The sequence below is a fragment of the Macaca fascicularis genome, chromosome 10 (genome assembly GCF_037993035.2).
Source record: "Macaca fascicularis isolate 582-1 chromosome 10, T2T-MFA8v1.1".
Lineage (NCBI taxonomy): Eukaryota > Metazoa > Chordata > Mammalia > Primates > Cercopithecidae > Macaca > Macaca fascicularis.
Genome location: NC_088384.1, coordinates 88,440,800 through 88,465,377, shown reverse-complemented (window position 1 = coordinate 88,465,377; position 24,578 = coordinate 88,440,800). Strand labels below are relative to the sequence as shown.

Below are 24,578 nucleotides of genomic sequence, written 5' to 3'. Positions count from 1 at the left end.
AGCTTCAAAGTTCCTAACCTGTCCTTTCTGTATTAAAGACAAATCTCTCAACCAAAAGTGTTACTTTGTATAATTTACTTAAACTCTCACAGGCAATTTCCTCATTACTACAGGACATGGAAACATATTTACGCTTCAAAAGGACCAATATAAGGAGTATAACGTCTGTCTGGAATACAGTTAGCACTCAAACATCAGGCTCCATTTTTTCTTCTAGATTTAGCTAAGCTAGAAGCAACTTTCTTAGACTAAACAAATTCTTCAACTAACTCTCCCCCAAAAGCCTGACCTGAAGGATTGAGATCAAATGCACAGTTTTCATACTGGCTGACCCAAAGAAAAGCTTATTTTTTAAAAACACAGTCCCAAGGAAGCCTAGAATATGTACAATCTTCTAATTTTCCCAGAACCCTCATGCTTTAAAATCAAAAAGAAACATTTATAACCTTCTTGTTTAAAAAAATACATCCCTTTAGCACCTCTGAAGCAAGCATCCTGCCCACTCCACTAGGCTACCACGAAATCATCCCAGTGCTGGCGCTTTTCAAACTACTGCTACTTAACCTTTACCACCTCATTTTCACAGGGCTCTGAACTTCAGGAGGTAGAAGGACAAAAGGCAGTTCATCTCTTGGGCATAAAACCAGACTCTGGCCAGCACCCCGAAAACAATCAAGTTCTCTCTTCTCCCAGAACTAGCTAGGAATACTGACAGTGGAATATCCCTTCTTTTGAAGATAGATCCAGATGTCCTTTGGGAATCAGTCAAAGAAGGAACCTTTTACCAAATGAGGGGTCAAAGCCTCCCTTAAAACCAGATTGCTGGTCGGGCACAGTGGCTAACACCTGTAATTCTAGTACTTTGGGAGGCCAAGGCAGGTGGATCACTTGAGGTCAGAAATTTAAGACCAGCCTGGCCAATATAGTGAAACCCCATCTCTACTAAATATACAAAAATTAGCCGGGCATGGTGGCACACACCTGTAATCCCAGCTACTCGGGAGGCGGAGGCAGGAGAATCGCTTGAACCCAGGCGGAGGTTGCAGTGAGCCAAGATACACCACTGCACTCCAGCCTGGGCAACACAGCGAGACTCTGTCTCAAAAAAAAAAAAAAAAAAGGTGAAGCCCACAAGAGATGGAGAAACTGAGCCCTCATGCTTGTTTCAAAAGCAGTTTCAGAGTCATCCATTTATATTCTGCAGTTCCATTTCATGTGATACTAGCGTTTTACACCCGCAGTTTTTAAACAACCAATTATACCTCTTCAGTGTTAGAGATAAGTGGAGATACCCAAGTAATACATGAGGTGCTATGCTGTACCTCAGTCCTTGACTCCTATTCCAGTGCTCTTACTACCACCATGTATCACTCAACCTGGCACAGAACAGAAAACCAACAACTATTTAAATGCCAATATAATGGAGAGTGCAAAAACTCAAGCCATAAGGAACAGGTTCACATTTAAGGATATGAAAGGCTACTTTCACTTAACAAGAACTTTCACTGAAGAGAATAAAACTGACATTTTGAGAAATATCAAGAAACTTACAAGATCCTTGAAAAGATGAAGTGGCCAAAGGTCAGAAAACCAAGAGAAAAAACTTTATTCTAAATTGGCATAATGAAAAGAAATCAAATCAAAGATTGGGTCCTGGGTTCTAATCTCAACTCAGCCATATACAATTATCATATAGAAGTATGGTATAAATCCTTTCATCTATCAGAAGTTTAGTTTTATCTGTAAAATGAAAGTGAATTAGACAACTTGAGAGCTCCTCCCTCACTAAAATTCTAGGATTCTAAGCATTAAAAATCACATGTATTTTATGAGATTCACACAGACTACATAAGTTATAATCTAAAATGTTGCTACCATTCATTTTTAAACAAATGCAAAAATTCCTTTTTTTTTTTTTTTTTTTTTGAGACAGGGTCTTACTCTGTTGCCCAGGCTGGAGTGCAGTGGAACAATCACAGCTCACTGCAGCCTCAACTTTCCAGGCTCAAGCAATCCTCCCATCTCAGCCTCCCAAGTAGCTGGGACCACAGGCATGCACCACCACACTTGGCTAATTTGTTTTTTGTAGAGATAAGGTCTCCATATGTTGCCCAGGCTGGTACCAAACTCCTGGGCTCAAGTGATTTCCTGATGACTCAGTCTCCCAAAATGCCGGGATTATGGGCATGAGGCACAGGGCTTGGCCTCTTTTTTCTAACAAGATGATCAAAGTTCAAAACTCTAACAGGAATAATATATCTGAAAAACACCTTGAATGTTTAAACAGTTCCTAAGGGTTCAGTTTCTCCCTTCAGCAATTAAAAGGAACCAGATTATGGCCACAGTCTGAGAAAGAAAGGTTTATTTCTAATGTCAGCAGATTATTCCACAGATTTATGCAGAATTGCTCTAAAGACAGCAAGAGGCCAGGTGCGCTGGCTCATGCCTGTAATCTCAGGACTTTGGGAGGCTAAGCCAGGTAATGTTCTCTTCTACTACTTCTACCACCGAAGTCAGCTTTTTTGGTTGCATTCAGCCAATATTTATTAGTACTTATTATGTGCAAGAAGTTACCGCAGAATTTTCCAGGTAAACAAGCTAGCAAATGCAAGAGCCCTAAAGTGTACCCAAGATTGGGGTGTTTGAGAAATAGGCTGAAGGTCACAGGATAGCTGAAACACGATGAATGACCAATTAGAGAGTGCTAGGAGAACCGTTTGAGAAGTAGGCAATGGCCAAGCAGAAAAGTGACATGATGTGACTTGCATATTTTTTTTTTTTAGACAGAGTCTTGCTCTGTCGCCCAGGCCGGAGTGCAGTGGCGCAATCTCAGCTCACTGCAAGCTCCGCCTCCCAGGTTCATGCCATTCTCCTGCCTCAGCCTCCCGAGTAGCTGGGACTACAGATGCCCGCCACCACATCTGGTTAATTTTTTTTTTTTATTTTTAGTAGAAACAGGGTTTCATGTGTTAGCCAGGATGGTCTCATCTCCTGACCTCGTGTTCTGCCCGCCTCGGCCTACCAAAGTGCTGGGATTACAGTACAGGTGTGAGCCACCGCACCCAGCCATGACTTGCATTTTTAAAAAGGACCACTATGCACCTATGAAGTCAAAAATGCCTTTCAAATGTTAAGCTCCATGATTTTATTGTATCTAAACCTAAGCTTACTCCAGTCATTCTTTTCTTGGTATTTAATGGTAAGTAAATCATTTGGGTTTTTTTCGTTTGATTCTTTGTTCGTTGAGACAGGGTCTCAATTAGTCACCCAGGATAGAGTCCAGTGACTTGATGTCAGCTGCAGCCTCAACCTCCCTGGGCTCAAGCAATCCTCTCACATCAGCTTCCCCAGTACCTCCAGCTACAGATGCAGGCTACCACACCTGGCTAATTTTGTTTATTTTTTGTAGAGACAAAGTTTCACTATGTTGCCCAGACTGATCTCAAATTCCAGGGCTCAAGCGATTCTCCCACCTTGGGCTCCCAAAGTACTGGGATTATAGACATAAGACACCACACCTGGCAATAAGTCATTTGCAATTTTCTATTAAATGTGGAATTGTACACAAAAATTTTAATTGTAATTATTTAACATTGTAAAAATGCAGTAATTATCTCACTCTGTTCCTCCTTTGCTTATTCCTTTATTTGCCAACTATGGATTTAAATGGAAGATACTTTAAATGTAGTCATCTATTTCTTTTTCTCCTTTTTTTGGGGGCGGGCGGGACGGAGTCTTGTTCTTGTTGCCCAGGCTAGAGTGCAGTTGCACAATCGGCTCACTGCATCCTCCGCCTCCCAGGTTCAAAAGTTTCCTGCCTCAGCCTCCCAAGTGGCTGGGATTACAGGCACCCACCACCACACCGAGCTAATTTTTGTATTTTTAGTAGAGATGGGGTTTCACCATGTTAGCCAGGCTGATCTCGAACTCCTGACCTCAGGTGATCCACCTGCCTCCCAAAGTGGAGCCGTGACATCTTCTGTAACAACAAAAGTGAATAATGTTGGCTGGGCACGGTGGCTCACACCTGTAATCCCAGCACTTTGGGAGGACAAGGCATGTGGATCACCTAAGGTCAGGAGTTCAAAGCCAGCCTGACCAACATGGCAAAACTCCATCTCTACTAAAAAAAATAATAATAATAATAAATAAACAAATTAGCTGGGTGTGGTGGCCTGCACCTGTAATCCCAGCTACTCAGGAGGCTGAGGCAGGAGAATTGCTTGAACCCAGAAGGTGGAGGTTGCAGTAAGCTGAGATTGCACCACTGCTCTCCAGCCTGGGTGACAGGAGACTCTGTCTCAAAAAAAAAAAAAAAAAAAAAGACTGAAGTCTGACAGTGAGTGCTGGAATCACCATTTACGAACCCAATTTATTTGTGTGTGTGTGTGTGTGAGAGAGAGAGTCTCACTGTGTTGCCCAGGCTGGAGGCAGTGGTGCAATCTCGGCTCACTGCAACCTCTGCTTCCTGGGTTCAAGTGATTCTCCTGCCTCAGCCTCCCAAGTAGCTGGGACTACAGGCGTGCACCACTATACCCAGCTAGTTTTTATATTTTTAATAGAGACATGGCTTCACCATGTTAGCCAGGCTGGTCTCGAACTCCTGACCACAGGTGATCCACCCGCCTCGGCCTCCCAAAGTGCTGGGATTACAGGCATGAGCCACCAAGCCTGGCCTATTTAGCTGAGGGTTTTTTTTGAGACGGGGTAAGCATAAGCCACCATGCCCAGCCTGGACCCTATTTAAACTCAGCAAAGACACAACCACCATTTCACAAAAGCATGGTATTTCAGCATGAAAGTCCTAAGAATGTACAACACTACAAGGGAGTTCACAATGATCTTATGACAACAGGAAATCCCAAGTGTGAAAAACAATACAAATCCTACCTCTAGCTGGGCAATAATCAACACTGACAGATTAGGAAAAGCTTAAGAAAAAAGAATTCAAATCAAGAACTCAAAGTAGAGATAATTTTCAACTATCCCACCATTGAGGACTAGCTCCAAGTACTGATGTAAGCATCTATATATAAAATATCAAATATACAGGTTGAGCATCCCTTATCCAAAACTCCAAGAAACTCCAAAATGGAGTGCCAACCTGACGCCAAAAATGGAAATTTCTACACCTGACCTCACATGATGGGTTGCTGTCAAAACACAGTCAAAGCCTGGGCACGGTGGTTCACGCCTATAATCCTAGCACTTTGGGAGTTCAAGGTGGGCAGATGGTTTCAGCACAGGAGGTCAAGACCAGGCTGAGCAACACGGCAAAATCCTATCTCTATTAAAAAAAAAAAGAAAAAGGCCGGGCGCGGTGGCTCAAGCCTGTAATCCCAGCACTTTGGGAGGCCGAGACGGGCGGATCACGAGGTCGGGAGATCGAGACCATCCTGGCTAACACGGTGAAACCCCGTCTCTACTAAAAAAATACAAAAAACTAGCCGGGCGAGGTGGCGGGCGCCTGTAGTCCCAGCTACTCGGGAGGCTGAGGCAGGAGAATGGCGTGAACCCGGGAGGCGGAGCTTGCAGTGAGCTGAGATCCGGCCACCGCACTCCAGCCTGGGCGACAGAGCGAGACTCTGTCTCAAAAAAAAAAAAAAAAAAAAAAAAAAAGAAAAAAAAAAACACACACACAAAAATTACTCAGCCACAGTGGCATGCAACTGTGGTCCCAACTACTTGGGAGGCTAAAGTGGGAGGATCGCTTGAGCCCAGGAAGCTAAGGTTGCAGTGAGTTGTGATCACGCCACTGCACTCCAGCCTGGGCGATAATGGCATTGTGGTTATGTAGGAAAATGTCTTTGTTCTTTTTTTCGCTTTTTTTTTTTGAGACCAAGTCTTGCTCTGTCACCCAGGCTAGAGGCTTGGCTCACCGCAGCCTCTGCCTCCTGGGTTCAAGTGATTCTCCAGCCTCAGCCTCCCGTGTAGCTGGGATTACAGGCGCATGCCACCACTCCTGGCTAATTTTTTGTATTTTTAGTAGTGACAGGGTTTCGCCTCGAACTCTTGACCTCAAGGTGATCCACCCGCCTCAGCCTTGCAAGTGCTGGGATTACAGACGTGAGCCACTGCACCAGGCCATGTCTTTGCTCTTAAGACATACCATCTAAAGTGCTTAGAGGTGGCTAGGCACGGTGGCTCATGCCTGTAATCCCAGCACTTTGGGAGGCCAAGGCAGGCCTTGAGGTCAGGAGTTCAAGACCAGTCTGGCCAACTATGGCAAAACACCGACCAGATGTGTCCCCTTGACCTTGGCCTCCATAACTGTAAGAAATAAATTACTTTTCTATATAAATTACTTTAGGATATTCTGTTATAAGTACTAGAAAATGAACTAAGTCACTATGGTACTCCTTCAATTTTTATATAGGTTTGAAATTTTTCAAAATAAAGAAACGTAAAGTAAAAAATAAAAATATGTATTTAACACCACCTTGGATTATGGTGTTTATTGGACAGACCTGAGTTCTCAAGTGATCAAGATGATAATCAGCTGGTTCAGATCTTTGATATCCTTTCTCATCTATTCCTGAGTAACAATAAACTAAATGCCTGCACTTCTGGGGGACAGTGTGGTGTTAATGAGGCATATAACAAGAGACTAGTTAGTAATCACACATTCATGGTTGGAAATCTGGAATTCTTAAAATAGTCTTCAAAAAGAATAAGGGGCTGGGCACCATGGCTCACACCTGTAATCCCAGCACTTCAGGAGGCTGAAGCAGAGGATTGCTTGAGGCCAGGAGTTTGAGACTAGCCTGAGGAACAAAGTGAGAACCCCCTCCATCTCTATTAAAAAAAAATTTTTTTCATTAGGTGTAGTGGTGCATGCCTGTGGTCCCAGCTACTAGGGAGGCTGACAGGAAGATTCCTTGAGCCCAGGAGCTCAAGGTTGTAGTGAGCTATGATGGTGCCACTGCACCATCTAGCTTTAGGCCACAGAGCGAGACCTTGTATCTAAAAATAAAAAACTGGCTGAGCACAGTGGCTCATGCCTATAATCCCAGCACTTTGGGAAGCCAAGATGGGAGGATTGCTTGAGCTCAGGAATTCAAGACTAGTGAACTCCCACCTCTACAAAAACTACAAAAATTAGCTCGGTGTGTTGGCATGCGCCTGTTGTCCCAACTACTAGGGAAGCCGGAAGGACTGCTTGAGCCCAGGAAGTCAAGGGTGCAGTAAGCCATGATTGTACCACTGAACTCCAACCTGGATGACAAAGTGAGACCCTGTCTCATAAAATAAATACATACATACATATACACACACACACACACACACACACACACACACGACATGTCTATATGTAACACCATGGCAAGTGGTTCAAAATATATTAACTGAATGAAACAAGCAATGATTAAACTTTTTCAAACATTAATTATTTAGGTTACAGGTATCTGAATTTTTCTTTTTTGAGGTAAGAGTCTCTGTCACCAAGGCTAGAGTGCAGTGGTGCGATCTCAGCTCACTGCAACCTCCACCTCCCAGGATTGAGCAATTCTCCAGCCTCAGCCTCCCAAGTAGCTGTAATTACAGGTGCCCGCCACCACGCCCAGCTAATTTTCACATTTTTCGTAGAGACAGGGTTTCACCATGTTGGCCAGGCTGGTCTCGAACTCCTGACCTCAAGTGATCCACCCGCCTCGACCTCCCAAAGTGCCGAGATTACAGGCATGAGCCATCACAGCTGGCCACAGGTAGAATTTTATGGGTGACTTTCATTTTCTCTGTTGCATTTACGTATATTGCTTTTATAATAGGTCAAAAAAATTAAGACACACACATAATTAACCAAGCTAAAATTCTACCAAACCCAGAGGAAAGCATTCTTCATTCTGGCTCTGAGACATGAGCTAGATGCCAGATGCAAATCTAGGGACAGTTTCATCAAAATTGTTTTTGAGATGGAGTTTCACTCTTGTCACCCAGGCTGGAGTGCAATGGCACGATCTCAGCTCACTGCAACTTCCATCTCCCGGGTTAAGGCGATTCTCCTGCCTCAGCCTCCTGAGTAGCTAGGATTACAGGCGTGCACACCCACGCCCAGTTAATTTTTGTATTTTTAGTAGAGACGGGGTTTCACCATGTTGGCCAGGCTGGTCTTGAACTCCTGACCTCAAGTGATCCACCCACCTCAGCCTCCCAAAGTGCTGGGATTACAGGTGTGAGCCACTGCGCCCAGCCCATCAAAATTATGAACAAGGACAGACGAGGTGGCTCATGCCTGTAATCCCAACACTTTGGGAGGCTGAGGTGGGTGGATGTTTGAGTCCAAAAGTTCAAGACCAGCCTGGGCAACAAAGTGAGACTGTCTCTACCAAAAAAAAAAAAAGAAAAACAAAAAGAAAATTAGTAACAGTATTTATCATCAAATGTCAAAAGAATAATGAAGGTTGGGTGTGGTGGCTCACGCCTGTAATCCCAACACTTTGAGAGGCCGAGGCAGATGGATCACGAGGTCAAAAGTTCAAGACCAGCCTGGCCAACATAGTAAAATTCCATCTCTACTAAAAATACAAAAATTAGCCAGGCATGGTGGTGCACGCCTGTAGTCCCAGCTACTCGGGAGGCTGAGGCAGGAGAATCACTTGAACCTGGGAGGTGGAGGTTGCAGTGAGCCAAGATCACACCACCACACTCCAGCATGGGTGACAGAGCAAGACATGGTCTCAGGAAAAAAAAAAGAAAAAAAGAATAACAAAGTACAAAAATGTAGCCATTATTCACTAAATTCGTTCGTTAAATATATATTTATTGAAGGCAACTATGTACCTAGTACTGTGAGTAATGAATAAAATACAGACTCTGCTCTCAAGGAGTTTACAGTCTAACTAGAGAAACCAACCAAGCAAACCATTAATCCATTATAAGAGCACAACGAATATCAGAGAAGTGATGCCTATGGATGTAAAAGGCCAATGAACAAGATACTATGAAGGATAAGCAACATAAAGCCAACGGCACTTAAAATGACGTACTGAGCAAATATTCAATTAGCACGTCTCAGACACAAGCTGTAGACTAACAGACCACTCCCAAGCTTACAGCAGGTTCATACAATGGTGTTTATTCAAAGATATATTAAAATTAAGATGAAGGGGCCTGGTGCAGTGGCTCATGCCTGTAAAATTAAGATGAAGAAATATAATTCAGTTGACGCATAAAGCATGTACTATGCCAAGCAAGAATTCTGCCCAGAGCCAAATTACAAACATAAATAAAACTCAGTTCCTGCCCTTAAGATACTCATAGAAAAAAGTAACTATCCTTCCTTTTAAAAATAGAATATACCATTAACAGGCATATTTGTAATAAACATATAATATGTATTAAATAATTACAACTGTATATAATTACAACATATGTAACAGTACACTATATATATGATAACAGAGGGCCAGGTATGGTTGCTCACACCTGTAATCCCAGTGCTTTGTGAAGCTGTGGTGGGAAGATCACTTGAGGCCAGGAGTTTGAGACCAGTTTAACCAACATAGCAAGACTTCATCTCTACAAAAAAATTTAAAAATTAGCCGGGTGGTGGTGTACGCCACTCGGGAGGCTGAGGTGGCACTACTGCTTGAGCCCAGGAGTTCAAGGCTACAGTGAGCTATGATTATACCACTGCACTCTAGCTGTGGACAACAGAGTGAGACCCTGTTTCTAAAAATATAAATTAATATTACATTAAAAAATAATAGACCAGGTGCAGTGGCTCCTGTCTGTAATCCTGGCACTTTGGGAGGCCACAGTCAGTGGATCGCTTGACCCCAGGAGTTCGAGACTAGCCTGGGCAACATGGCAAAACTCCTTCTCCACAAAAAATACAAAAAAATTAGCCAGGCATGGTGGTATGTGCCTGCAGTCCTAGCTACTCAGAAGGCTGAGGTAGGAGGACCACTTGAGCCTAGGAGGTCAAGGCTGCAGTGACCTGTGATTGTGCCACTGCACTCCAGCCCAGGTGACAGAACAAGACCCTGTCTCAAAAAATATATAACATTAATAGAAAAGTGCTATTAACAGGCAATTAAGGATGATAAACCTCAGATCATCATAAAGACTATCATTTATTAAGGACTGACTCAATGCCAGGGATGCACATTCCACCAAAAAGAGGGGTTAAATCCCTCCCAAGTTACAAAGCTAGGTTTTCGTTTTGAGACAGGGTCTTGCTATGTGGCCTGGGCTGGAGAGCAGTGGTGTGATCACAGCTCACTGCAGCCTCTATCTCCAAGCTACCCTTCTGCCTCAGCCTCCTGAGTAGCTAAGATTACAAGCACACACACCACCGCACACACACCACCATGCAAGGCTTTTTTTTTTTTTTAAATAGAGACAAGGTCTCATGCTCCTGAGTTTCAGCAACCCTCCTGCCTTAGCCTCCCAAAGTGCTGGGATTACAGGTGTGAACCACCACACCCGACCCTACAAAGCTAGGTTTTGAGCTCAGTGGCTCTGTCTCTTCCAAGGCTCAATCACAAGAAAAGTATGCAAAACTGAAAGGAAAAAGAAGACCAAACTACTGGATATAAAAACAATATAGAAAACAGCAGATATCTGACCACAAGACAAACTTTATTTATATATAAAGACCAAGTTTTATGGCTTCATGTTTTATAGTTGGTATTTGTTCAGGTATTTATTTTGAATACAGTCCATCAAGAAAACAAAACTTAAAGAAAAAAGTTTGTACTGACCGCTACAATTTATAACACACTATGGAAGAATGAAAGGGTCAGCATCAAATTCTCAGTTTCTCCAATGTCAACAAGTCATCTTATGTCTAAATCAGGGGTCAGCAAAGTAGAGCCCCAAATCAAATCTGACCTGCAGCCTGTTTTCATAAGTAAAACAAACATCTGTACACAAAATACTCTTTTTTTTTTTTTTTATTGGGACACAGCCATGCCCAATCATTTGGGTATGGCTGCTTTCCTACTACAAGGACAGACCTGAGTGCTTAAGACAAAGACAGTATGATCCACAAAACGAAAAACATTGATTTTCTGGTCCTTTACAGAAAATGTTTTCAGATCCCTGGTCTAAATGATTGCCATATATATCACAAATGGTGGAAAAATAATTAGCCTGTTCATTTCAGCCCTATTTAAGCTTTATTATGAACTCTACCTGATTTAAGTACTCTTCCTTTATAATTACTGTCACTTAGTAAATGTTAATGAGTTTTTTAATTTCCACAACTATGTTCACATTTCAGTTATTTTCCATACAGTAGGTCTTACTTTAGCTGCCCAGTAATTTATTCTACACATAATTACTACAACAAAATCCTAATTAAGGCACATCTGTGGCCTGGCGCGGTGGCTCACGCCTGTAATCCGAGCACTTTGGGAGGCTGAGGCGGATAGATCATGAGGTCAGGAGTTCAAGACAAGCCTGGCCAACATGGTGAAACCCCGTCTCTACTAAAAATACAAAAATTACCTGGGCATGGTAGTGCACGCCTGTAATCCTAGCTACTCAGGAGGCTGAGGCAGAACTGCTTGAACCTGGGAGGTGGAGGTTGCAATGAGCTGAGATTGCACCACTGCACTCCAGCCTGGGCAACAGAGCGAGACTCCATCTCAGAATTAAAAAAAAAAAAAAAAAAAGGCACATCTGCAATTATCCCCATACATAGTTATGCTTCAATTTTGTACAATCTACAAAGATACAGACAAGCAAAGATGAACACACAGACAAGAGCTGCTATGACTAAATAATTTCTAATATCCGATTCATATTCGAACACCTCAAAGTGCCATTTACAACTAACAGCATCTGGCCAGGTGTGGTGGCTCATGCCTGTAATCCCAGCACTTTGGGAGGCCGACGCAGGTGGATCACCTGAGGTCAGGATTTCGAGGCCAGCCCGGCCAACATGGCGAAACCCCGTCTCTATTAAAAAAATTTAAAAATTAGCTGGGCGTGGTAGCACGTGCCCGTAGTCCCAACTACTTGGGAGGTTGAGGCAGGAGAATCTCTTCAACACGGGAGGCAGAGGTTGCAATGAGCCAAGATCTCGCCCCATTGCACTCCAGCCTGGGTGATAGAGCGAGACTACGTCTCAAAAAAAAAAAAAAGAACAACATCAGTGTCATCTGACTGCATAAGAAATGCAAATTCATGGCCCCTATTCCAGACCTACCAGGTGATTCTTATGCACATTAAAAGTCCAAGAATCAATGCACCAAGACAGAGTTTATATCACTTACCTTGAGTGTGAAAAGGCTGATTCGGCCAGGCAGTTTATAAAACAACCCCTCTCCTCCTCTTGAATTGGAATGTAGCATAGCATTGAGGCATGCGAGAGGGGACGTCCCACTGTAAAACCACAAAAGAATGGATGAGGGTCATATAATCCATCTGCCTAAAGACCTAATCCCTCCAATTCATTCTTAAATGAGAAAAAGCTAAGCAAGAAATACAAAAGAAAAAATCTCATGACAATTTCACTGTGAAAATAGTAAAAGAATAACCAAATGAAATTCACATAAATCACACTCAGGGAACTCTGGAATAAACATTAAGTGATACTTGAAATCCATACCTAACACTTCTTCAGTGCTTTTTGACAATATAAATCAAATTTTCAAGAAATTTAGAAAAACCACACAATTTTTTCAAATTATATTTTAATAAATAAAATTTTAATAAAATTTTACTATTAAAAGCTTCCTAGCCTCTATATTTCAATTTACATATCATACTCAGAAACTGCCACAGATTATCACAAAGAATCACAAAATCAATGGTCCTTTGCCAATAAAACAAGCAGAACTTTTTTTCCAGTTAAACATTTTCTAGTAAGTAAACAAAAAGAACAGTATTTTCATTTGTTTTTTTTCTCTGTTGGGAGTGGGGAGATTGAGTTTTATTCTGTATCTATGCGGGAACAATTATTTAAACCTAAATGCAAAAAGACAGTCAAGTGGATTTAGTTCCCAGTAATGCTTAAACATTAAACTAAAACAATGGCATACTCAGTTGTTTCATGGTCCTTACCACAACAGCAGGTTGCGAAACAGTGACAGTTCAGTGCGAAGGATGCTTACTTACTGAATCTTAAAATAGAAAAGCTACCAAAAAAATCAACAAATGCCCATTATTAATATTAACTGAGTTTGGCACTAGCATATTAGTGCTAGGAGTCACCTGTGCACCCTCTTTTCCCTCTCCCCAGCATGTTAAAAAATATATAAATAGCTTAAGTAAGCCTCTTCGCATGTTTCAGAACTAGAGGCCCTAATTTATGCAGTGTTAAAAATAAATTCTGAGTCAAAAAAAACCATTAAAAAACTATTACTTATTTTGCCTTGGAACACACTGGATGCTAAAAAATTTTTCACCAAGAACCAATCTCTAAAAGAAACCTTGTGCAAAATCTGGAGTATCAAGTGGGTGTGCTAGCATCTCTGCTACAAGGAGAACAGCATGTTGGCACAGCTCTTCTGTGACTCCTACATATTATACCTCTGTCTACAAATTACAGAGCTGCTCACTCATCATGAGCCACCATGACTGCTTCATAATTCCTCTAAGAACAAGAAGCAGAAACAAGTTAAGGTTTTCAATTCCATATGTCCCAAAGGGACTCATTTACCTTCTATAGGCAAAGTGGTCCAACAGCAATGCAGACAGCAGCATGATGGGAAACAGCCCATAAAAACAAAAATAAAGCACAATTATAACACTACACAGTGGATAAGTACAAGTCAAATAAATGTGATGTAGACAATCTTAAATCTTCCCTCCCCACAAAACATCAACTTGAGAATGTTTGAACTGACAACAGGAAAGTGAGGGCCTTCTGACCCTAAAAGGTCAATTTGCTAAGTTTGACTAGCAAAAACATGAAGTTTGCTCTGAGTCCCAGGCAGGGACTGTGTAGTGCTCTCCTCTTTCCTCATTTAAGGACTTTTTTTTGTTTTGTTTTGTTTCGTTTTTTTAAGACGGAGTCTCATTCTGTCGTCCAGGCTGGAGTGCAGCAGTACAATCTCAGCTCACTGCAACCTCCGTCTCCTGGGTTCAAGCGATTCTCCAGCCTCATCCTCCCAAGCTGGAACTACAGGTTACAGGCATGCATCACCACACCGGCTAATCTTTGTATTTTTAGTAGATAATGGGTTTTGCCATGTTGGCCAGGTTGGTCTTGAACTCCTGACCTCAAGTGATCTGCCTGCCTTGGCCTCCCAAAGTGCTGGGATTACAGGCGTGGGCCATCACACTCAGCCCTTTTTTTTTTTTTTTAAGTTTGAAGTTAGGATAAGGAAAAAGAAAGATTAAAGATAGTCACTGGCTTTCAGGCCAGCAATTCTATGTTTCTAACTTGTTACTTCTCCAGGAAAACTATGCCATAAATTTAGAAAACAAAGGTCACCTCAAAATTTAGTAAATTCATATAATATGTGACTGGAATTAGTAGGGGGAAAAAAGTCAGTGGGTTTTTTATGTTGATGAGACCACCGTTCTTTTATCCTAAAAGAAAGAACTTCAGGGATACAGCATAGAGAAAAGGGTAGTGTTAGGCACAATAGAGGCTATCAGGTCTGAAACTTCTGAAACAGCACGAGAGAAAATGTGCCCTGCCTCCTTACACAAAAAACAAGCTCTATGCCAAGATTTAAGGAAGAGCAAGGAGATGGGGAAAGCCACTGCACCTCTAAATGAAAACAAATAGATGTTCACCCACTGCTACCCCTCCACTCAGACGACACACAATTTGGGAAATGGATAGTTCTGCTTCACTATCAGACACAGAAGCACAAACATATACACACGTTTACTTACTCATATCACTACACAACTACAGAAAGACACATGTCCTATGAAACCCTCACGTTAAGCAACAAGAACAATACAAACCTCATTTCCTTTAGTCCTTCTGCCTCTATGACCTGCAGAATCTGTTTTGGTGTCATTGGAGCATCCGAGTAGTTTTCTAAAACCTGAAGAAATATAAACGTCCTAATTTCAGTGTGCAATTTCCATTTATATCCATCCATCCATATATCATGGGCTAAAGTTCTGCTATGAGGTACCACTGGTGACAACTTACTTTTTCCACAGTTAAAATTACTTCAGAAATCAAATCACACATATATCCAGTTACTGAAAGTTACTGCAATTAACTGAAATGTTCAAATTCTCAATTCTAAGGATGCATATCTTCTCAGCATACATTGTATAGTATGTGAGACCTTAGCAACATTGGTTACGGTTTAACTTGATGCTGTTAATACTGCTAAACCACAGAATATATAGCACTGCACAAGAAACATGAGACAGAAATGCATTCACATTTTCTTTCCCAAGGAAGTTTAATTACTACCTATACATACATATATATATGTGTGCAAATTCATGGCCCCTATTCCAGACCTACCAAGTGATTCTTATGCACATAAAAGTCCAAGAATCACTGCACCAATGCTTTTGTATTTTAGTAGAGACGGAGCTTCACCATGTTGGCCAGGCGAACTCCTGATCTCAGGTGATCTGCCCACCTCAGCCTCCTAAAGTGCTGGGATTATAGAAGTGAGCCACCACACCCGACCAAGTACCCATATTTTTAAACGGTGCTTTTTGCCACTGTGTTGTTAATCTGTGGTGTTAACTGCCACAGTACGTTCTGCCATTTGGCAATATGATGCTATGATTCTGCATGACTGGTGCAATGAAAAGCAGAATATCCCATTTATGTTAGCATCATCTATAACCAAGTCATGGCAGTATTGCAGTATTTTCTTAGTGTGCAACTGCAGCTCTCTTGCTTTAAGAGTTCTTAGATATGTTATTCTTCTAAAAGAGGAAAAAAGCTGTCAATATCTTTGTACTTTGTCTACCTGTGCAGCTACTGAGGGTACTCCAAATCAAGCTAACATCTTATAGTCCATTTAACTACCATAACCAAGTACTGCTGTCACAAGCAACACATAAAGCAGTAAGTCTGATAGGACACTGCTGTCTGCGGCCATACCACCCTGGACGTGCAAGATCTTGTCTGACAGGTCTGCTGCGGAAGGTACTCTATGGAAGAACATAAGACCTCAGCACTAAAGTCAAGGTTTGGAGAAGGTACTAAAATAAAACCCCTATTTCTCATGATCCTATTCTTTGCTTCTCTTTTCAGATTTTCCATTCTCCATGGGTAACATTATCATCTCAGTTTCAGCCACTACCTAAATTCTGATAACTATCTAATCTCTACCTCTAGCCCTGACGTCTCCCCCAAATTTCAGATTCAAATATTCAGTTGTGTACTGATTGTACCCCTTCATTATCTACTCTAATTCAGCTCTACTCTTAATTCATCTAATTGGCAATTCTAATTCACCTCTTCTCCAGACCCACTCTTCTTCCTGTATTCCCTACCTTGATTGACAGCCTGTATAATCACCTAATTCAGAAACGCAGGTGTCATCCTTCTCTCTCATCTGTCCCCCAAGTCCCAAAACCAGTCTCTTTCCTGACCCAACACAACAGCCTCTTAATGTCTATCCCTCCATCCAGTCCTGCTTTCCTCAAATCCATTCTGACTCTGTTGTCATCCTTCAATCAACAAACACATGCAACACCTACCTTGTGCCAGGCACAATTCTAGGGATTCACAGTAAACAAGACCAAATCCCTGCTGTGGTAGAACTTACATGTTCAGCAAAGCAAACCTGCCCTCATCACTTTTAACTCTAAAATCCTTCAACAGGCCAGGCACAGTGGTGCACACCTATAGTCCCAGCTGAGACTGAGGCAGGAGGGTCACTTGAGCTCAGGAGCTCCAGGATGTAGTGGGCCATGATCCTGCCTGTGTATAGCCACAGCACTCCAGCCTGGGTAACACAGTGAAACCTCATCTCTTTAAAGAATTTCTGAAAATGGGGGCCAGGTACGGTGGCTCACGCCTGTAATCCCAGCACTTTGGGAGGCTGAGGCGGGTGGATCACGAGGTCAGGAGATCGAAACCATCCTGACTAACATGGTGAAACCCCGTCTCTACTAAAAAGTACAAAAAAACTAGCCGGGCATGGTGGTGGGCGCCTGTAGTCCCAGCTACTCGGGAAGCTGAGGCGGGAGAAGCTGAGTGCAGTGAGCTGAGATCGCGCCACTGCACTCCAGCCTGGGTGACAGAGCAAGACTCCATCTCAAGTAAAAAAAAAAAAAAAAAAAAAAAATCTAAAAAAATATATGGCTGGGTAAAGTGTCTCACACCTGTAATCCCAGCACTTTGGGAGGCCAAGGTGGGCAGATTGCTTGAGCCTAGGAGTTCAAAACCAGCCTGGGCAACATGGTGAAACCCTGTCTCTACAAAAATATATAAAAAACTAGCTGGGCATGGTGGCACATGCCTGTAATCCCAGCTACACAGGAGGCTGAGGTGGGAGAATCATGAGCCCCGAAGTGGAAGCTGCAGTGAGCTGTGATGGCGCCACTGCACTTCAGCCACAGTGACAGAATGAGACTCTGTCTCAAAAAATAGTAATAAAAATAGAAAGCAAATAAAATCCTTCAACAGCTCCTTAATCACATACTGCAAAAGCTGAAGCTTCCAAAGTCCACTGGCCCACTGGTAAAGAACAGGATCTAGAGTTAGATTCAAATTCTTACGTTCTAAACTAGGGCAAATTACAACCCAACCTGAACCTAGGTTCTCTTTTGAAGGATACTGATGTCTTCCTCTCAGAGTTATTGAACAGATTAGAGACAATGTAAGTAATGCTTACAGTGCCTGGCACAGAGTAGGTGCTCACTGGCCTGACATATGGAACCCTCACAATCTGGTCTCTGCCTGTCTCTACCCATCCACAATGACACTCCACAAACTTTATGTTCCAATAATTTGTAGATATAGCTAATTCTCACACTTTGCAAATACACACACTCCCTCTCACCCTTTCTCTCTCTCTCTCTCCTGCTATGTGTTGTCACCAGCTCCTGCTTATGCCCTCTGTGACTGGCCTAACTCCTAGTTACCCTTCAAGATTGAGCTCAGAAAGCACCTTCCTCCAGGAAGCCTTCCCTGATCTCTGCCAGGCAGAAGTAAAAGTCTCTTTTCAATGTCCCCATTGTTTCATAACACATACAATTATCTTCCAAACCAGGACAGTTGAAAGGAGAAACTATTCATAATTATGACTGGACAAGAGGCAGCAACTGGGATATCTGTTTATGATTTATACAACTATGATAACATGTATCATGACTACAGTAAAATTCTGTTCCTGTGTCTGGACCTTCTCCATCCCCAGACGACCATAAGCCCTGAGGGGGCAAACCTCATCCACCTTTGTATTCCAAGAACCTAAGTGCCAAGACAGGCAGTACTGACTTGAACAAACCTACAATAAACCCTGAACAAGCTACTAATGTTCACTGCCACAGATATCATTTCTTTGATACTAACTAAATGAAAGCTGAGCTAGCGAATTTTTGTAGCATTTTTTAAAAGAAAAGAAGCATGACTCAAATAGCAACTACCAATTATTTAAACAGCAATCAGAAAAGCCTGAGAATTTAAGACAGGGGAAACAGAATCTCTAAAGGGAAGTTACATCAAAAGATACAAAGCATTCACTTTTATTAAAACTGTTTATGCCTCCAGCTTTTGGTATAAGAACAAGTCAGCAGTGTTCTATTCCTAGTCTCTTTCTAGACTACATTAAAAAAAAAAAAAAGTCTTCTCTTACTTCAAAGGGGAAAAAAAATGTTTGATGTAAGAACTGGTCAGTCACGAATCAAAGTAAAAGATAAAGCATGCGACAAAGAGTTTCTCAGAGCCAGGGAGAATCCATTTAGGGTCCTCAATTTAAAGGGAAATCCCCTTGGCTATTTCTCCCAAACAAACTGTTCATAACAAGTTGGAAGATATCCACCCAACCACGTAAGGTCTACGTCTTACATCTAGAAAAGACAATACTACAAAATGTGTGAAAGAAAGAGTATCTATTTTTCAACAGTATAATTAAACATCTGCAAAAATCAATCTCCTGGGGTATACTACACTGAAATTCTCAAGAAGAATCTTCTTTCCTCTGCAAAAACAATTTTTTAAAAGGATTCCCAGTAACACTCTAGTCACCAGATTGCTCCTGGGGTCAGGAGCAATCTGAAAGTGTTCCCAAGGAAGTGCATACAATTGCCATTGCAAGGAGTCCAAATTCACCTGCCCAAAGAGAAGAGTAGTGTTCAGGTGTTCTAATGTTCAACTGTCCTACGTTCCCTCCTGGTCAAGTTTCTCTCAGTCCAGTGTTAAGCTCTCACAAATTCTCCAGCACACAGTGTTACAGAAACTTTTTTTAAACATTAAGAGGGCTATTTTTTTCTTTTGTTTTGTTTTTGAGATGGAGTCTCACTGCCGCCACTGGAGTGCAGTGGCGCAATCTCGGTTCACTGCAACCTCCACCTCCCGGGTTCAAGTGATTCTCCTGCCTCAGCCTCCCGAGTAGCGGAGGTTACAGGCATGCACCACCACCACGCCTGGCTAATTTTTGTATTTTTAGTAGGGACAGGGTTTCACCATGTTGGCCAGGCTAGTCTCGAACTCCTGACCTCAGGTGATCCGTCTGCTTCAGCCTCCCAAAGTGCTGGGATTATAGACGTGAGCCACCGCGCCCAGTCTAGGACTCTTAAAAAGTTCCCCCTTACCTACCATCCAGTCCCATCCAAAGAAATGGAAAATTCTAAAACAAAAAACACACAAAAGATACACAAATTACATATCACATTCTCATGAGTCCTTTTTTTTTTTTTTTTTTCTTGAGACGGAGTCTCACTCTGTCCCCCAGGCTGGAGTGTAGTGGCATGACCTTGGCTCTCTGCAACCTCCACCTCCCGAGTTCAAGCGATTCTCCTGCCTCAGCGCCCCCCACCCCTCCAAGTAGCTGGGATTACAGGCATGAACCACCACACCTGGCTAATTTTTGTATTTTTAGTAGAAACTGGGTTTCACCATGTTGACCAAGCTGGTCTAGAACTCCTGACCCTGTGATCCACCCACCTCAGCCTCCCAAAGTGCTGGGATTACAGGCATGAGCCATCACGCCCAACCTCATTATTTTTTTAGAGTCAGGATCTCCCTCTATCACCCAGGCTGGAGTGCAGTGGCACAATCAGTCATTGGCCACTGCAGCCTCCAACTCCTCAGCCTCCCAAGTAGCTAGGACCACAGGTGTGCACCGCCATGCCCAACTCATTTTCTTTCTGCTGTTGTAGAGACCGAGTCTATGTTGCCCAGGCTCATCTTGAACTCCTAGCTTCAAGTGATTATTCTGCCTCAGCCTCCCAAAGTCTCACAAATCCTTTTTCACATGTATAACACCACCATAAAGTAATTCCTATTCATAGACTAGGCGCGGTGGCTCACGCCTGTAATCCCAGCACTTTAGGAGGCCAAGGTGGGCGGATAACCTCAGGTCAGAAGTTCAAGACCAGCCTGACCAACATGGAGAAACCCCATCTCTACGAAAAATACAAAATTAGCGGGGCATGGTGGCACATGCCTGTAATCCCAGCTACTAGGGAAGACTGAGGCAGGAGAATCACTTGAACCTGGGAGGCAGAGCTTGCGGTGAGCCAAGATGGTGCTATTGCATTCCAGCCTGGGCAACAAGAGAGAAACTCCAAACAAACAAAACAAACAAACAAACAAAAACAAGGTAATTCCTATTCATATTACTATTTTTAATGAAGAGCCTTAGAAGAAAAAGAGAAATAACTTACTCTGATAATCCGGTTTGAAGTCAATGATAAAACAGAAAGAGCAACCTCGATGTTGAAGTTCAGACCACAGTAAATTCGAGAATCTAAAGAGACTTCACAGTGGACCCCAAATTCCTAAAGTCAACTAGTAAGAGCCAACAAAACTTTGAAACAGATTTTATAATTCTGTCAAGACATAAATAACATAGGATTTAAAGGTACTTTCACCTACCTCTAACAAGTAAAACTCTGGCAAGCAAATTTCCTTGGGTGCCCAGGGTCATAAACACCCGCATTAACAGGAACGCCAAGGACAATGTCAATGAACACACAAAACTCATCGTCCAGGAGAATGAGAGCTCTCTCCCACTCCCCATCAGGCCTATATTTGTTTCCAGGTAAAGAACCATTAGAGAAATCCTGAAATTTCTACAAGATCCTGAAAACTAGCCCGAGCTTCCAATTTTGACTGAATCAGGAAAAAAAAATATTTCGGAACCTCAAAATCTTCAAACTTCACATGCCAGGCCAAAATAAACTGAAGCACAAAACTTCAGCATACAAACAATTGCTATTTTTGTTCCCTGGGCAACAAATGACTAGGGAAGAGGACAGCAAGCACCAATGAAAATTCTGTAGCCCAAATTCCTTCAGTTTTTATAAATCAGTAACTTTTACAGACTTCGATAAAGAAAAAGGTGTACTTCAGGTTTGTTTCAACCCCACCCCCCATACGGTTTTTTTTTTTTTTTTTTTTTTTTTTGCACAACACCTTTGACGCAGAAAACTCACTTCAAAATAAGAGAGAAAATTAAGTCTGAGCTTCACTCATCATTAAAACTGAATTACGACAATTACATATAAACTAGAGTGTCAAGAGACACTTATGCTATCCGCACCACAACCTCCCTGTGTGACAGATCTTAGGAACTGACAGCTTAGTATAACCTGTTACTACCGGTATCAGCAGATGTTACACGAGTATGTCTCAAAGTCTCTGAGCTTCGTGGGTGCAATCCAAAAGGAAGCTATTTCACCTGCAGGTCCTCTGACGCTCTGAACACAAAATTCACAACCCCCATCAGTTGAACGAAGCGGCTTCAAACACTCAAATTACGCTCTCCCTTGCTAATCCTCAGTGAACAATGTCTCTCAACAGAGACACTTTGTCTTTGTCCAACATACATTCTTTGCAAAGTGGATTCAGTTCTCCTCAAAGTGCCCATTTCCAGTCCAGCTTCTGAAGGCAAGCACCCCAGTCAGCGTTTCTCAAAGTGGGGTCCGTGAGCCACTGCGTTTCAATCACCTGGTAAGCCGGTGAAAGCGCAGATTCCCAGGCTCTATCCCAGACCCTGAGGCTCAGCAGGTCTTATGGAGGGCCCTAGGAGGAGCGTTACTAACCGCCTCTCAGGTGTCGCCCACAGGACACTAAAGTTAGAGAACCGCTCCTCAGGATTCAAGCTGGGAGTAAGCACTTTCTTCCCTCCACGCACCTGGTTTAGATTGGTAAAGCTCAAAATGCCACTGGCGTCCTTGAATGTGGGGTCGCTTTTCCACCCCCGGAGTCAAAGGCACCACCCCATTACCCACCATGAAGCGAGGGAGGAGCTTCCGACCCTTCCCGGAAACCCAACTCCCCCGGGTGAATGAACGAAGCTGCCCCAGACCCCCAGACGCTGCCAAATAGTGGGGGAGGGGAGGCGGGACCCCGCTGCCCAGAGGGGGAGGAGCCGGCCTGGCAGCTCGCCCCTCCGCAGGAATTTAGCTGGGCGGGGGGTGGGGGGGTAGGGGGGGTAGGGGGGGTGGCGGGTAGGGCAAGCGGAAAAAGGCGCCACATCCCATCCCGGCGGAGCGCTCCCCACCCCGCGCCTTGCGGGGCTGTCCCGTTCTTAAAGGAAGATGGCCCCGCCCCCTCCCGCGGTGGGCAGGGCCTCGCCCCTCCCCCTCCAGTGGGGGGTGCGCGGCGAGCCCACCCCCACCGAGCCCCACGGAGCCCCCCTCGGCTACCCGCCTCACCAGGCGCGCGGCCTCGGCCCACGTGCGCTCCTTCTTCTTCTTCTGTTTGTCCTTCATCCTCCTCCCCGGCGGCGGCGGCAGCTCCACGCGGGACCTCTGGGCTGGGCGGGCTGGGGCGGTGGCGCGGGGCTGGGGCGGCGGTGGGGGGGGGGTCGCGTGGCAGCGGCGGCGCGCGAGGTCTCGGGTGCGGCCGGGGAAAAGGGGCGGGCACGCGGGGACCGGCTGGCGCGAGAGCGGCGGTGGGGGAGGGGCGGCGGCGGCTCCACGCGCCCGCGCTGCGTCAGTCGCCCACGGCGGCAGCGGCTGCTGCCCCGCGATCGCTAAGGAATGCGGCGACTCCGCATAACCACGGGGTCAGAGGTCACGGCTCCGGCCTCCGCTTTCCCGCTCTGCTGAGGGACCGAGACAGGACCGGCGGCGGGGCGGGAGGGCGAAACGCGGCTTTCCCTTCGGCGCCCGGGTGTGTGCGTGTCTGCCGTGGGTGTGTGTGAGTGTGTGTGAAGAGTGAGGAGGGGGAGTGTGGGGTTTTTTTTTTTTGAACAAAAACAAACCGAAAGGACGGCTGGGAGTCGTAGTCCCAGCGGCCTGTCTGGCCTCCCCCGCTCCGGAAGAATATGGCCGTGTGAAGGGCGTGGACCACACTTCCCGGCGTGCCCCGCGGCCCCCTTCCGCTCTCCCTCTGGCGTCCTCCGCCTAGCACCGACCTGAGTTAGGAACGGGGACGCATCGCTGTTCGGGGAAGGGGCTGGGTAGAGTCTCGCGAGGTGCGGGAACTGGCTGGGTACCTGAGGGATTCTGGGAGGCGATGCTGGGAAGGGGCGGTGGCTGGGCTCCCCCGGCCGCCCTTAACCCCTTAGGTGCTTTTTGCCTCAGGACCTCCGGGCGGGTGCGGGTGGGAAGTGAAGATGGGGAGCTCGACTCGCAGCTCCCACTTCGTGCTTCTCGCCTAAATGGTTTTCACCTATACTTCTCGTAGGGGACGAGAGGCAGGACTTTCCCTTTAGGTCCCCCCCTAAATGACTCACTGCCACATAATAATGAGACAGAAAGACCCTCATACCAGTAAAACGGTTATTCCACGGTTGATGGACTTTGACGGTTCCTCATTTCCTCCTATGCTTTCAGGCCGCTGTTTATTTGCAGAGCCTGCGTTCTTACCACTTGAGGAACTTGGTGATACGTTGACGGGTCGCATAAAGGACTTGGACTCTGGGGCCATACTGACTAGAATGCACCTGAGTGCGTTTTTAGAGGCAGTACCCTGGAGAGAACTCAGGCCCTGGAGTCCAACGGACCTAGACTGGAATCTTGGCTGAGTCACTCCCTGGCTGTCCACTCAACCTGAGCCTCAGTTTTCTGATTTGCATTTGTCTTGTATTTCATGGCATTATTGGAATTAAAATTAACATAAAATTCTTGACAGATTGGAAGAGGATGTGAAGGGAGATCTTGACATTATTAGGTTCGCATGATTTGGCGCCTGGCGTAGAGCAAATGTTTAATAAATGGTGGCTGTTATTACCAGGTGAGAGACAATGGGCAATGTACTTAGCTTCTCTGAGCCTTAGTTTCAGAACCTGAAATGAAATTGAGAGCGCCCAGCACATAGGTTTTCTGTCTATAGGTTCAGTCGTTGTCCAGAAACATTTCTGGATTCCGTCTTGAGTTGGATTGATGCCAGCTCTTAAAAACTGTGAAGGCAGGACCAGTGGCCACATTTAAAGGTTTCCCGGGGTGAGGAAACACACCCCCCACTCCCTAATGTTAACAGGTAGCAAGAGCCAGTATTGACAGGAGACCATTATGGTGTAGCACAAATTCTAATGCCAAGGGGTTCAATGTTCTGCTTCTAATACTGG

The 24,578-nt window shown here is 44.2% G+C and overlaps 1 protein-coding gene across 12 annotated transcripts in view; it reads right to left on the bottom strand.

Annotated features, from left to right (window-relative positions):
* The window catches only part of ASXL1 (ASXL transcriptional regulator 1), a 76,457-nt gene extending 53,239 nt beyond the window's left edge, over nt 1–23,218 (bottom strand). For 4 of the 12 annotated variants that reach the window (XR_012419237.1, XR_012419238.1, XM_005568668.5 and 1 more), the window contains exons 1-3: nt 22,720–23,218; nt 14,875–14,957; nt 12,225–12,333 (exon numbers count right to left, since the gene is read on the bottom strand). Coding sequence is in view for 10 of the 12 variants with exons in the window: in XM_005568668.5 (XP_005568725.3) it covers nt 12,225–12,333; nt 14,875–14,957; nt 22,720–22,776 (249 nt within the window). In the remaining 2 variants the exon portion in view is untranslated. Of the gene's footprint in view, nt 1–8,995; nt 9,131–9,426; nt 9,520–12,224; nt 12,334–14,874; nt 14,958–19,650; nt 19,686–20,724; nt 20,890–22,104; nt 22,569–22,719 lie in introns of those variants that run through there. The other 8 variants (XM_065522967.2, XM_065522977.2, XM_065522969.1 and 5 more) reach the window with 8 other exon arrangements.
* Between the last annotated feature and the right edge of the window lie 1,360 nt (nt 23,219–24,578).